The following is a 14,384-nucleotide window of genomic DNA, read 5'->3' as shown; positions in this document are numbered from 1 at the left end:
ATTAATCTGATGAAATGTGGGTGGGTTTTTGTTCCGCTGTGCAGCGATAAAAGATGCTGTACTCTGAACTGTAAATATTGTCAAATTGTATTTGCTTTGCCCTTGAAAAAAATTTACAAAGTTGGGACCTCTCACTGTAATTTTATTTTTTGTGTACACAGGAGGGGAGTAGGGCTGGTTGTTTTTTTAACTTTGAAGATTTTCACTAGTGGTGTGTTATCTTGTGCTTTTCATTGTGCGGACTGTACTGCCTCTGTATTTCTGAAGGTCATCTGCACTGGAAGGTCAGGGCTGTGGGAAGGGCTGTATTTTCTGCAGAAGCTGTTACAGTCTCATGGCATCCATCCCGTTTGATTCTTATCTTAAGCATGGGATTGTCTTCCTCCTTTTGGCACGTGCTACTGGATGGGCAGAGCATACGGAAGGCATTAATAAAGTCCACAATACAACATAGGAAAGCTGTTAAAGGGCCCTTCCTCCTGTTTTTATACCAGGTCGTACTGCCTGGTTTGAAAGAGGATGAAGGTATTTTTGTTTGATTCCTGTTAGATGGGTGGAGTCGCTCCATTCCTTCGGGTAGATGAAAACACTGCGACACTGGCGTTTTTATACTTGGAGTGCTGTGGTGTTTTTTGCCTGATATGAGGTACAACCAACCTGCAATACCCTGAACAAGGACAAGACTGCCTTGACAGATGGAGTGCGTGTCAACATTCTGCTTTTGGTGTCTGTCAGGTAGGTGGGAGATGCCCAGTGAGAGGTGTGTGCCAGCGCTGCCACTGCTCTCAGCCTACCCTATGCCAGAGGAAGGAATTTTTCTTGAGCCCATCTTCTTGATCTCGTTTCTTGCCTGCGATGACAAGCAGTGTATTGCACTTGAACTCTCTGGTTGCCATATATCTATCCGTAGTCTTGTGCTTATAATTTGAAAAGGTTTTGGTATTGGCGTAGTGATTTCTATGCCAGCTTCCCTTTCTCTGTGTTTAACCTGCCTTGCTTGGATAGCAATGTTGCAGCAGCCTGAGAACGAGCCCACACCCACAGCTCAGATGATCTAAGGATATCTCAGTGCTGCTGAGAGGAGGCTCTGTTTTTCCTTCCCACTCTCAGGTGTGTACACACACACCTCCCTCCTTTCCCTCTTCCCTTTACACTAGAGCTGGCTCCTGTCCCACTTGGCTCTATTCTCTGGTTTCCACCGCACTAGTTTTCTGCTGGGTTGGCAGGTGGGAATTGCTCAGGGGGAGAAACCAGCAGGCTCCAGGGCTGGCACAGAATGAGGGAGGTGATTCTGCAGCTGAGGATGTGGGCGAGGAAAGCAGAAGTGACTTTCCCCTTTTCATGGTGGTAAGTTGTCTGTTAGCTCCACTGTGCTGTGTAGCATCACCTGGACTTGCCACAATCCAGTGCAGCCTGGGACTGTCCTGAACACCAGCCAGTTCAGCTCATGCTGCTGGTGCTGGATCTCATCAGGGTGCGGCCATGGGGTGAGGAGATCCGGCGTGCTGATACAAGAGGGAAACTCATCTTCCCTTTTAGTGTTTTTACTGAAAAAGAAGCACTTTGCATCTCTCCCAACCCCAAAGAAGCTGTCCTTTCTTCTGCTACCTGTACTTATTTGTTCCTGTCTCTGTCCTCTCCTCTTGCTTGTGTGGCACAGCCTTGATGTGACCCCAGAGCAGAGCGGAGCTCTGGTGGGGTTCAGTATGGTGCACACCCCTTCATAACCTCCTGTGAACGCACAGAAACACTTGGTGACCTAAAACCTTTAGCTCAGCACATGTTCATTGACAGACTGTGTGCACTGGGGACATACTGGAGAACTCCAGTTGCTGCATGGGAATGCCTTACTGTGCTTTTCAGTGTGAGGCTTTCTTTTTACGGTATCAAAGTTTCTTCACCCAGCTACTCTACACTAGGTTTCTTTGCAAACCAAGAGATGAGGATAATGCTTTGTGGCTTCCCCTCCTCTGTGCATTATGGCCTCAGCTACTTCATCTGTTTCAGAAGGAGGTATAACATCTCCCTACCCTGCCTCGGGGAACAAATCTGGACTAGCAGGGAGGATCTTTCCACCCATAAGGTAGAAGGAGTGTACCTATGGAATTAGACATCCCATTTCCTCCCTGCATCCCCTTCACTACAATATAGCTTTTTATCGTAATGCACATTGTTATTATTATTGTAGTTATCTAATTCTCTCTTGATGGGGCTAGAATAACTTTGGAAAAAAACAGATGGGAAAGTATGACAGCTGCAGCTGAACAAAATACGTTTAGTTTTTCACTTTTGTTTTAATAAGCCTGGCCATCCTGTTGGGAGCAAGAGCACTGGTAGGTGAGGGCTCTGCCTTACACATCCGGGAAACGTGCCGTGCTTTGTGAAAGAGCTTGGTGGAAAACGAGCGCGTGTGTCAGGGGATGGGGTGGGAGGAGAGCTGCAGGCAAATCCTGAACAGGCAGTTGTGTCTTCTGAGAGACTCTTCTGCTGGGCATCTGGAAGGCATTAGTTACAGGAGCTTTTGTTGGCAGAGGTATGGAAGTAGTATTAAGGCACATTTATATTCAGTTGGACTAGGTATAAAATCCAAGGGGTTTCGGTGTGGCGTGTTAAAAAAATACGGCTTTGTAGGCCTAAACAGAGGGAATGGTTGAGTGCTCTCAGCAAAGTGAGAATTCAAAGCTGTTACATGATGATTAAAACAGCAATATTAGACAATAAATGTTTTGTCCTATGTTAACAGGGGTCTTTAGTCTGTTTTCTGTAAGATAGGGAGAAATTTTAATAGCTTAGCTTCATTTCATAAAACAGTGTGGTTTGAATGATAAAGAAACTTAATGTATTTCAGCAAATATCCATTTCCCCCGGCAGCTTTGGAGGTGCTGTCCTGCTGAGCCAAGGCAGCGCTTAGTTCTCAGGTCAGTCCTTGAAGTATCCACGTGTCAAATAACTAGTTAATACAGACTGGAGAAAAGGGGCTCGTATACTTGGGTAGGCCAAACAAGCTGTGTTTTAACTCGGAGGGTATCCTCATGTAGTGAGAAGCAAGCCAGGATTGAGTGCTGCTGGATTGCTCTTTTCCCTTCGCTTTCCTGACTCTGCTGCTAGTCCCCAATAATCTTGATGGTTTCCATAGCTTTTTAGGCCTGTGAAAGAAAAAGCCTTAAAGAATCCTTGCAGGAAATGCATTTTATTTAACACGTTACTCAAGAGTTTTACAGACGCTCCCTTTGATTCCCAGAGGGATGAGAATAATGAATGCTGGATCTTGTCCCTCCAAGACCTGGGGCTGAGCTTTCCTCTGCCTGTCCGAGATGGGCTGACGTATAGTCCCCATGTTTTCATGTCTTCTCTGCTTTTGTCAATAAGCACAAAGCAATGCATTGTTACCAGTGCCTTCCGTGCCGCCTTGCATGTCAACATGCTCGAACTTCACCCCGCTGCGAGATGGGGAGAGAAAGGGAACGGCTGCAGGCGGATCCGTGCCAGCGGGAGCGTTCCAGATGCTGCCGCAGACAGGACCCCTCTGGAAAGAGGCAGCATGGGGAGACGGGAAGGATTAAAGGAATATGGATGAAATTTAAAGTTGATTGTTAGTTAAATTAAGCAACGAAAAATGTTTCCTTTTATATTTCCGTCACGGTCCTGGTGTTTCAGCCAAAAAAAGGCTTGGCTGTGGCTTCCTACAGTGCCAGATGATGCCTGAGTGATGGAGGCAGTCCGGAGCCTTGCCTGGGAAGCTGCTCAGCCCTTTTTGGCTTCAGCAAGGAGCCCAGCTAATCGAGTAGGCTGAGACCAAGCATGAAGATAACCCTGTATCTCTGAGGGAGGAAGAGCGTTTCCAACAGCCAGAGCAACGCGGATGGTGCCAGGAAGCCTTCTCTCCTGCAGATCTGTCTGGAAGCTCCATCAAGGGGAGCAGCAAGAGAATGGACGTAAATTCAGTGTTCATGTCCAGAGACAAGCAGCAAAACATAATAGCAAAGCTTCTGCTAGACCGAATCTGTGAAAACGCTTGCTGCTTTTAGTAAGAAATAGGTTTAAACCTGGAAAAGGTATTTATGTGTGGGCAGGACAAAGTGGATACGGTGGTGTGAAGCACATTTGCAGTGATGGCACAAAGTGTGCCACTTCGGGTACGGCGCAGGATGCTGCATCACTTGGGCTTTTTTATATAGGACTAGATTTTCAGAAGTACTGAATTCCCACTGGAGGCTAGCTTATAGTTAACCCTCAGTGGTCACCATTCTCTCTCATCTAGGGATCATTCAGGCTCACTTCAATAAGGAAGAACAGTTTTCTCTAGTTTTCAAGTTAGTCCCAGCCGATCTCCAGCCCTCACGCTTGTGGCACAAAGGCATTTGGCCATCGTTGTGCAATGTCACCCTTGTGAAGCGCCGCGGTAACACCACTTTCGCCTGGCTGCTTCCACTGAGCCAGAGCTGCTGGCTCAGGGGTGGCTTTCTAGATATTTGCACAAGAGCGTAGAGGTGAAGGTGCGAATGCAGCTTTAGAGAGAGTTGGATAAGACTTTCCACGCACATGATGCTGTAATGAAAGCAACTGGGTGATTTTGTAATTCATGGAACCACCAAAGTGACCAGTGGAGGCTGGGCTAGGTCAGGCCCCACCTGGCAGATTCCGCAGGGGCTGGCAGAGCCTGTCTTACAGCCTCCTTGGATTTTTCCAGGCTTACTTTGTGCTGTGAAAAGTGCAGACCTCTTTTCATTTGATGTGAAACCAGCTAATCAGACACTGCTGCCTGCCAGCAGGTTGGAAATTTAAGTAAAATATATGAGACATCTTTCCATCCAGGCCTGCATCTGGAAGGAAAGTTTTTAGCAACGTAATCACCGGAGTAAGCCTCTTCCCTCTTCCAGGCTGATTTCAGATGTGAGCAGAACACTATGCATTTGGTATCTTCTGCCAACCTTCCTCTTCTGTAGATTTTCTATTAAACATATTAAATGAATTATGGCTTTTCCAAAAAGGATATGTTTGAAGGCGATCCCAGATAATATGTTTTAAGATAAAAATCCATTCAGCCCCCAAAAGCGGTAATCCCTGAAAGGACAGGGTGTGGGTCTGTCTGCAAACAGAAGATGTTTCTTTTGTGATTTGATAGCAGAGGAGGAACTGAAAATTATAAGATTGATGGTAAAAGGAAAATTATGTGGGCTGATGAACTTCAGTTTGGGGCTTTTATTGAGATTTGGCCCGTTATCCTGATGATTAATCCAGCAGAGCAAGCTTCCTTCTCAGAGTCTGAGCTCATTCTGCAAGTGTTTCTCTCACCAAAACAGTGTTGGTTGCTATGAAATCCCCAAACAGCTTTTGTCAGTGAATCAGTGTGTTCAGAGCTGTTGGCTATGGGAAGGGTTGCCTACAGTGATATGAAAAGGCTTTTTGTGCAGAAATTCAGACGTGATGATGCATTTTGAATACTCTTCCAGAACTCCTGCAAGTAGGCCACACCAAGAACCTACAAGTGCTTGTCCCTTGCTCTGTCCCCTGCTTCCAGCATCGCTCTGGGGACATTGTGCAGGTCTTCAGCTGCTGTAACACAAAGGAGTTTCGCCTTTTTGTTTAAAATCAGTGTCATCTCTTGGCACTTCTGAAACTCGTGCCTGTCCGCACCCTGAAAACCTGTGTGCCTTTATAAGCTTGGCCTGTCCTGTTATTGCAGAGGGGTGATGAGCAAATGGGGGGGGTATTAACCCTTTGGGTTGAGAGGGGACCCCTTGGCAGCTGCAGGCTGCTCTCTCTTGCTGGGGTTTCTGCTGCTGTTAGTGCTGTTTCTGCATCACTGAGTCCTGGTAGGGCTTGGATCTCTAGAGTCTTTGCAGCAATTTCCCGTCTGACAGCAAACGGCTCATACTTCTAGGTACCTCTCTTGGTTGCTTCAGCTCTGCCCTGTCACCCTGCCCTCTCCCTGGCTTTCTAGAGGAACCCAAACGTTATTCTGACTACTCTGGGATTAACCCTTCAGTGATTAGTGATTTTCATAGAATCACAGAATGGTGTGGGTTGGAAGGGACCTTAAAGACCATCCAGTTCCAACCCCACCTGTCATGGGCAGGGACACCTCCCACCAGACCAGGTTGCTCAAAGCCCTGTCCAACCTGGCCTTGAACCCCTCCAGGCATGGGGCATCCACAGCTTCTCTGGGCAACCTGGTCCAGTGTCTCACCACCCTCAGAGTGAAAAAGTTCTTCCTCGTATCTAATCTAAATCCCCCCTCTTTCAGTTTAAAACTGTTACCCCTCGTCCTATGGTTCCACTCCCTGATAAAAAGTCCTTCCCCATCTCTCCTGTAGGCCCCTTTAGGTATTGGAAGGCTGCTATAAGGTCTCCCCAGAGGAGGGTCTTGTTTAGAAACCAGCAAACTGATCTCGGGGCTCATGCTGTTGGGCCGTGGACATCAGAGCCTGCATCTGCCTGACTCATTTCCCATGTCCGGTCTCTCAGAAAGAAGACCATCCCATCTTTTTAGCACCTCCTAAGCTTGTTTTGTTACAGGAGGACCAGACAGCTCTAGGTGGGGTGGTATGGCCACATTTGGTGGTGAGGGCATTCGGCTGCTGGGCTGGAACAGAGCAGCCATGGCAAGGGGCAGGGCTGGTGCCTTTGAAGACTCTGTGTTGGTCAGTGTTGCATAAAGACATGGGTTTTTATGTCATTAAAGGTTTGATTACAGCCTGTGAATCCGCCAAGGCTTTGGGTGTGATGAACATGTGTGCCTGGTGGCCTTTCTGTGATTGGAGAAGAGAGAAAACTGGTGTGTGGGGTGGAAAGCGTTTCTCTTTATGACTTCTTACTCACAAAGCCCAACCTTTGCCATTGTTTTCCTCACATATTTTATTTCATGGGTGTTTAATACCTCCTTTCTCACTCTGCAGACTCAGCTCATTCAAATGGTGATATGGATGCTCCAACACCGGCTTCTTATTCAGCTTCACACTTACGTCTGTCTGATGGTGCCACCAAACGAGGAGGATTTCCGAGCCCAAGATGAAGACATGCCCTTTACTGCCAGAGTCGGAGGCCGAAGTTTAAGCACCCCCAATGCTCTCAGCTTTGGTTCACCAAGTACGAGCCCGCTTTTCTCTGCCGTCCAGACGGCTGCCCACTTCTAGAGCTTCCCTTAGCAATGCCCAGAGTAATCAGGCCTTGGTCACAAGACAACTTGTCTTTGCTGGAGTGCTTGCTAATTACATCCAGCCCTTCTTAAATTTACAGCTGGGCATTGGTGAAAGTCTTAAGGGCTAATTCTTAAACCTTAAATTTTTGTTTTTAAAAACAAGTTGTGCTTTGTAATTTGCCAGGTTCTCATTTGGTGATGTAAAATATTTTTATCGGAGGTACTTCTGTTTTTTTCAGAGTAACTTTCTACTTTTGAAGTAACTGCAATGTTCCTCTGGCTGCACCCCTGTTACTGCATGAAATTTGGTTTTCAGGAAAGAAAATTGTGAGAATTTGTTTCAAACGTCATTGGTTTCTGTGGGCCGTAGAGCCCTAAGGAGATGCTGTCGTTCTCACAAATGTTTGATTTCCGGTTATGTCTCCTGATTTCTTTAATCTCCTCAGTACCATTCTTCAGGGTGATTCCAGGAAAGCATTTTTTAAAGAGTGTAAATCAGATACAATTCTGAAATCCCCAAACTTTCCTGTGCTGATACGAGCGGCATTCTCAGAACGCCACTGAGGTTGGATATTGGGAGAGATTCCCTGTACAACTTTCAGCTTTACAGAAGTCATGAATTAGGGCAGAAATCTTGGAACGTGAGTCAGATAAGTCTGTGATCTGCTTATTCTGGCTCACTCACAAGAGGATATTGCTTCTTGGCCTGCCTTTCTGCTTGCTCCCACCTTCTGTGCTGTTAGGCTTTTCATGTTACCACTTCACGGTATTCCAGCCGAGCTGGCTGGGAATTTTCATTTCAGATGTTTTTTATGGACTGTTTATGGTGTCCAGAAGTACAATTTTCCACATAAATTGATGACTTTGTTGAAACGTTTGACTTTCCCATTGAGAAAATTGCTGTGTTGCCGTATGACTAATTGCAGATCCATGTAGCATTTCGAGAGGCACTTTATTTGCTCTACAAATCCGAAGGGATTATTTGGAAAGACTGTATAGAAACAGCCTGAATTGATAATCTTTGCATCATTATGCTGAGGTATATAAAAAATTTTGTGTCTCTTTCTGTCTTCCCCTGATAGCTAGTAGTGACGACATGACTCTGACAAGCCCTAGCATGGATAATTCCAGTGCTGAGTTGATACCTGGTGGGGACTCACCCCTAAATAAAAGGATGACAGAGAATCTTCTAGCAAGCTTGTTGGAACATGAGCGGGAAGCTATCCTTAATGTCCCTGCTGCCCAAAATCCAGAAGATCTTCGCATGTTTGCAAGGTAGGAAGTGCGGAGTGTGGAATGTAATCTTTTTTTTCTTTTTCTTGCTGTTCTGTTGAAGGATTGGTGTGGAAATCCTGTTGGCTTGGGATTTTGGAGGATAAATTCTTTTGGGTTTGTTCCCCTTATACCTATTTCATCTGTGCACATCAGTTTTTAACAAAAACTAATATATGTGTCACAAGAAGAGCTGTTAACAAAGAGTCTTGGATGTGCGAAGGAGCATCAGGGAGCATGGATGGACAACACGGATTTTGCTGTTTGCCAGTTTCCCAGTGTCCACACACGGGAGACATAAAACTATGTAGCCTGAAAAAAACCTCCTAAGCATGCAAAGACAAGCCTCAGTCATGCTGGTGCTGTCACTTTGTGCCCGTTTACATTTCCAAGCCAGCTATCCTTTATTTTAAGGTTTGTAAACCCCATGCAAATATGAGACAAAGAGCAGCAGACACAAAGCCAGCCTGAATACTTTTACAGACCAGACTAAAAAAAGGTTTCCAGGCCTGTTTTGCAGAGATGAGCTGCTCGTTTGGTTGGGTTAGTTAGGTTAAAGCCATTAGGATGTGTGATGAGTAGCACCAAGTTTTGTTGTTACAAATTTCAATGCAACAAAAATATGCAAGATGTGTTTGTGCACATGGTAAAAAGCCGAATGACATCCTAACCAGCCATCTGGGAAAAAGGGGTGGGGGGGAAATACTTCTTAAGCATTTCAAAACACAGTGGCATCACTGGAATGCAACTTTCACTGGTTTTCATACTTGTGGAGCAGAAAACCACCCGAGGCAAGTATTGCAGCTTTTGCTATACTTCCCACATTCAGTGGGTAATCCCCTGGAAACCCGGTTCTTGCCGTAGGATGGATATAGTCGAGTCGCCTACAACAACTGTGATAGCAAGAAAATAACTTTCCTTCTCTGCGGCAAAGTTTGCAGGTGCTTTCACAGAGCTCTCCCAGGCTTGTGGGTAGTCACTGCTCTCTCAATTACTCGTCTCCATCTTCTCTAAACTGTTCAGAGGATATTCTCTGATTGAGATGCAACACTTTGGCCGTTTGAGAACTTTGAAATGTTTTTTTTTCCCCTCATTACCAGATAAGTCATTACAAAACCAGTGAGAAAGGAAAGTAAAAACAATATCATAGTTGGTGATATCTTCAGACAGAATTTGTGGGGGAGGCTTTGGACCAGTTTACTGTCAATGGCAGATTCTCAGTCATCCTGGGGAGAGAAAAGGATTTCGTGATTGCTCCTTTATCTGGTTAAAACAGCCATTCGAAAGCTTTGGAATTGCAGATGCAAAAAATTACTTTGATTTCTTCCTAAAATGAGCTGCCGTAAGCAGGCAGCTGTCTTAATGTTTATTTAGCAGTTTGCTCGTGCACCGGGTTCTTCTGCAGATCCCCAGGGTGGCTTTGCTCAGTCTGAATTTCCACTCTGCTATAGATTGAACTGACGACTGTGGAGCTTGCTCTTGCTCAACAGCAAGGAAGAGAGAAGATCCGATATGTCAGTAGGTCCTATGGGCAGGATGCTGGAGTGTACAGATAGAAATGTTGATGCCAGACGCTCTTGGTTAGCGGTGGTTTTACAAGACACCATAATTTGGAGGTTATGGGTGTATTTTCTCTCTTTTTGTGCCATAAACAATCAGGGATGAGTGTCCGTGTAAACCTATTGCTCTTAATGAAAGTGTAAACAATTGTGGGGAAGCTGCGGCAGTGGATGAGCTGATCTCCCCCATCACCCTAAGACAGGTCACAGCATCAGCTCTTCTTTTTCACTTCATTTTGAGGAAGAGCAGCCTAATGAGGGCTGTGCTGTGGCAAACGGCTCTGCTCTATCAGCGGCCTCCCAGAACAAACTCCTGCTATAACTGCGTCGTTAGTGCACTAAATATACTGCCACTGCCCTTCAAGTGTAGTTTTGTGTGCACAAAAAGGGATGGGCTATTTTCAGCAGAGCAATAAAGTTCAGCCCGATGTGTTTTCTTGTGTCTGTGCCTCTGAAGGCCTGTTACTCGTTAAACAGATGGCAGGAAGAGCTTGTGCCTGTCCATTGCTATGCACAGCCGGTATTTGCAAGGCAGAAACCTTGAGGGGAAAGAAGGAATACTGAAGCTTGGCTCCAGCATTGGCTGCATTAACCCTCGGAACGTTGGATGGGAATTGAAATCCAAGTTCTTTCCTGAGGTGCTGTCGGAGGAGGGATGGCATGTCCTTCCAGAAGTACAGTTAAGAAGGAGACAAGCTCTTTTTGAGCTAGATCTTCGGTAATGTACACAAAGTGTTCCTCACTGCACATTAAGCCGTGCTTTTAAAGACAGTCTGAGGCTTCACTGATGGCTTCTCTCCCAAGCTGTGGGTGTGGAGTCACATTCAGGCCTTTTTTTTCTTTCTCTTAGATTGGGAGATGGAGGTCCTTTACTCCACAGAGGAACGCTCATTGGTGCCACTAAGCTGTGGACACTTCTGCTCCATTTCCAAGCAGTGCTGGTGGAAGGGATATCTCCTTGGTCAGAAATAGGCTTATTTTATTTGAATGACTAGTGTGAGATAATCCATTTATTTTTTAGCATTTAAGAACACTACACTGCTGTTAGAGGGGCAGCTCTTGTAGCTTGAAGAGGGGAGAAACAGTGATGAGCAATGGAAAGCAATAATATTCCATTGCCACATCTGGATCTGGAAGTGCACATCTGTCAACAGCCATATCTGTGCAGCTTCACAGGGACTCAAAGGCAGTGGTACTGCCCCAAGAAGTGCCATCTTATGTCCCCTTTGGATCCTATAAATGTTCACTGCTCAGAAAGATGAAGGTAGTGCTCATCTTCACTGGAGCTGACCCCCAGGTTAGATTCTAGTTGGACTTTTGGGAAAACTGCTTCCCCAGGAGGGTGGTGCAGCACCAGAGAGATTACCCAGGCGTGTGGGGGGATCTCCAGCCTTGGAGGGCTTCAGAGCTTGGCTGGAAAAAGCTCCAGCGTTGGCAGTGGTCCTGCTGGAGCAGAATGCTGGACTAGACTTCGGAGGTATCTTCCAGCCGGCATTTTTGTGATATTCTTTAATATCCTCTCTAGCTTTTATTGGAGTGGAAAGTATTTCATATTGACCAGTTACAAATCCAGACTCTTTTTGAATATAGGATGGATTTATTTATTGGAAAGCTCCTGCTCAGTGTGTGTTGCTGTTGAAAGCGAGGTTGTAATCATCTGCACAGAAGACAGCTGTGCCAGGAGATGAGAGCATGGGCAATCACAGTGAGCAGCCTTATGGAAGGCAGAGAATATGTAGCTTTTAAAATCCTCTTCAAAATGGCTTTTTGAACAGTAATAAAAGTTGCAAGGTACAAAAATTACTGTTAATACCTCAGGGAATGGGCTGGCTTTGACACATGCACAGAAAAACCCACACTGTCCCTGCTAATGGCCACTTCTCAGTGCACACCGATTGCCATCAGCCCAGGGGAGGAAACTAATTAGCCTGATCTAAATACCCGGTGGGAGATGCTGCAAAAGGGAAATGCACAGCCCAGATAGAGGAAAGGTGAATACGACGGGAGCTTCTCCATCTGTTGTTTGTTTGCGCTGCAGGTCCAGAGACAGAGCAATTATCTTCTATGTAATGATGCCAACCTGAGAGCTGGCAGGTGAACATCAAAGCAGAAGGGGGTTTGCAGCGTGCTGGGGGCTGCTGGGGGCTACTGGGGGCTGCAGGGATGGGGCAAGGAGGTTCCCTGCTTAAGTGTGGGGAACGAGATGGGGGTGAGAGGAGGGACATTGGCAAATTGGGGAGCAGAGAAACACAAACGGCAGCAGACTGGAGGTAAATCTTACTCTGTGCAAAGCGAGGGTGTGCTGGAGGGAGACTTCTTGCACAGTGACTCCTCTCCAGTCACCCACGAAAGGGCAGTGGGGGACAGGATGGCCCAGCCTGAGCAGCAGAAGGCAGCCAGGTGAGCTCCAGGCAGGGAAAGCATGAGAGGCCCCATCCTGCTCTCATGCGAAAACAGGCAGGAACGCTCCAAGGGATATTTGGTGTCTTTCGAGGGCTGTTCCCGCAGGAAGACTGTATGAATGAACTGGAAAACAGATCTTGTCAGCTCCACTCGTTTTTACTGTCAGTTGGCAGGAAGCAGCAGGCCGGCATATTCCTAAACTGCAGATGGGGATGGAAACACGAGCGAAAGCTGCTGAAGCGCAGAGGAGAGCGTGATGCGGAACACATGCCGGCACGCATCTGTCTGCGTAGCTGGGGAAGCGATTCCGGCGTACGCGTCTGGGCCTTGACGAGTAGGAGTGTTTGAGTGACATGTGCAGGACGGTTCCTGTGTTTGGGAGGTGGTTGTTATGACAATCAGGAGACCGAGCAGCAAACTCTGGAGGGCTGGCTTGGCTCTACGGCTCCGAAGGGTCCCTGGGGAGCAGGTCCTCAGCCATCGGGGACTTGCTGCAGGGGTTTGTCTCCGTTCCAGCCGTGATTGACTGTGCAGGGCCGAGATCATCTGCTGGCTGTAGTATGTCGGTGGCCAGCAAAGGGGTATCTCTGCTGTTTCTAAAGAGAACTGGGAATTGAAGAAGCGAGTGTGGTTTTAGCTTAGACTTCAGGGGTTTGGGGCTCTTTGGGGGCTTTATAACTCCCAGAGCTTCTCTGTGGTGCCTGTCATCAAAATTTCCATCTCTGTTGTGACTGCGCCACCCACCCCAAGCTGACTCTACCTCAAGAGTTCACGACCTGGAGTTACCAAGCCCCTTGGGGTGCTGTGATGGAAAATACCCTCTTAATTCTAAAATCAAGTGTAGGTACCCGGGCTTGCACTGCAGACCTGTGACAAAGGGCAGTGTAGACCCCGCTAAGAGAGGGCAGAAGTAAATCTGCCACATCCTGACTTCTCAAGGCTCATTGGCACTTGTGGTTCCTTGCTTTCTGGAGTTAAAACTATGTTGAAAATAGACAATGTCAGGAAATGTACCCCACTAGGAAGCCTTTTGATACAAGGAGAACCTTTGGAGGGAGTCCCCTGCTTTTCTAGGGGATTTCTGCACTAGGCATGCCTAAGGTAAGAGCCAATTTAATTCTCTTTTCACGTAAATGAGGGATGCAACCCAAACGCCTTCTGATGTGTGTCCCACGGGAGAGGAAACCTTGAGGGTGGCAGTATCAGTTCTTGCTGCGTGCATTTTCTTTTTGGCCCACGTGCCTCCCTTGCTCTCCTTCCCTGCAGGCTGCTGCACTATTTCCGAGGCCGACACCACTTGGAGGAGATCATGTACAACGAGAACATGCGTCGCTCCCAGCTGCTGATGCTGTTTGACAAATTCCGCAGCGTGCTGGTGGTCACTAGCCACGAGGATCCCGTGATTTCAGTTTTTCAGTCCCTTCTAAAATGACTCTGCTGGCAAAGGAAGGGAAACTCTGGATACTGACAGTCTAAAAACTAAAGGAGGTGAATTCGGTTCCTTCTTGCCGTGTGACGTAGAGCAGGTTCTCCCCCTCCGTGCCTCCATTTCCCATCTGCTCCCCGTGAGGATGGTCCGTGTGAGGGCTCTGGGGCCTGCTGCAGGATGGCGTGCACTTTGCTCAGCTTGGATTCCTCCCATGCCACCTTCTTCACAGCCCTTCCCTGACCCTTCTCCCTGCCCAGGGCTTGTGGGAGAGGACCAGGATGACATCCACTGCAGTGTTACCGACAGAGCTTCACCCTTGGGTGGACACAGCTGCACGTGAAGTGCTTTCTCTGCTCTCCAGCACCGTGACTGGTGGGTGCTTCAGCCGCGAGCACCGCTGGGGAGCAGCCTGGCCCCACGGACTCTGCTCCAGGGCAGAGAGGAGCTGGCCTGGATTTTAGGATAATGTCCCCGGGCGCTGAGAAATTCTGTTTGATCACCGTTATCCGGCAGCAGTGAGGACATAGGTAGGAAGGCAAAGTATCACAAGTAAACGGTCTCGTGAATGAGAATGACTCGC

At 47.2% G+C, this 14,384-nt stretch overlaps 1 protein-coding gene across 3 annotated transcripts in view; it reads left to right on the top strand.

The window, feature by feature from the left end:
- NPRL3 (NPR3 like, GATOR1 complex subunit) overlaps positions 1 to 14,384 on the top strand; it is a 46,861-nt gene extending 32,477 nt beyond the window's left edge. For 2 of the 3 annotated variants that reach the window (XM_074158349.1, XM_074158348.1), the window contains 3 exons: positions 6,900 to 7,089; positions 8,224 to 8,416; positions 13,642 to 14,384. In XM_074158349.1, coding sequence (XP_074014450.1) covers positions 6,900 to 7,089; positions 8,224 to 8,416; positions 13,642 to 13,807 — 549 coding nt within the window. In that variant the 3' untranslated portion in view covers positions 13,808 to 14,384. The remainder of the gene's footprint in view (positions 1 to 6,899; positions 7,090 to 8,223; positions 8,417 to 13,641) is intronic. The other variant, XM_074158350.1, reaches the window with a different exon arrangement.

Source organism: Numenius arquata, chromosome 14 (genome assembly GCF_964106895.1).
Source record: "Numenius arquata chromosome 14, bNumArq3.hap1.1, whole genome shotgun sequence".
In the NCBI taxonomy this organism is placed as follows: Eukaryota; Metazoa; Chordata; class Aves; order Charadriiformes; family Scolopacidae; genus Numenius; species Numenius arquata.
The sequence above is the reverse complement of the archived record's forward strand: the minus strand, read 5'-3'. Positions and strand labels throughout refer to the sequence as shown.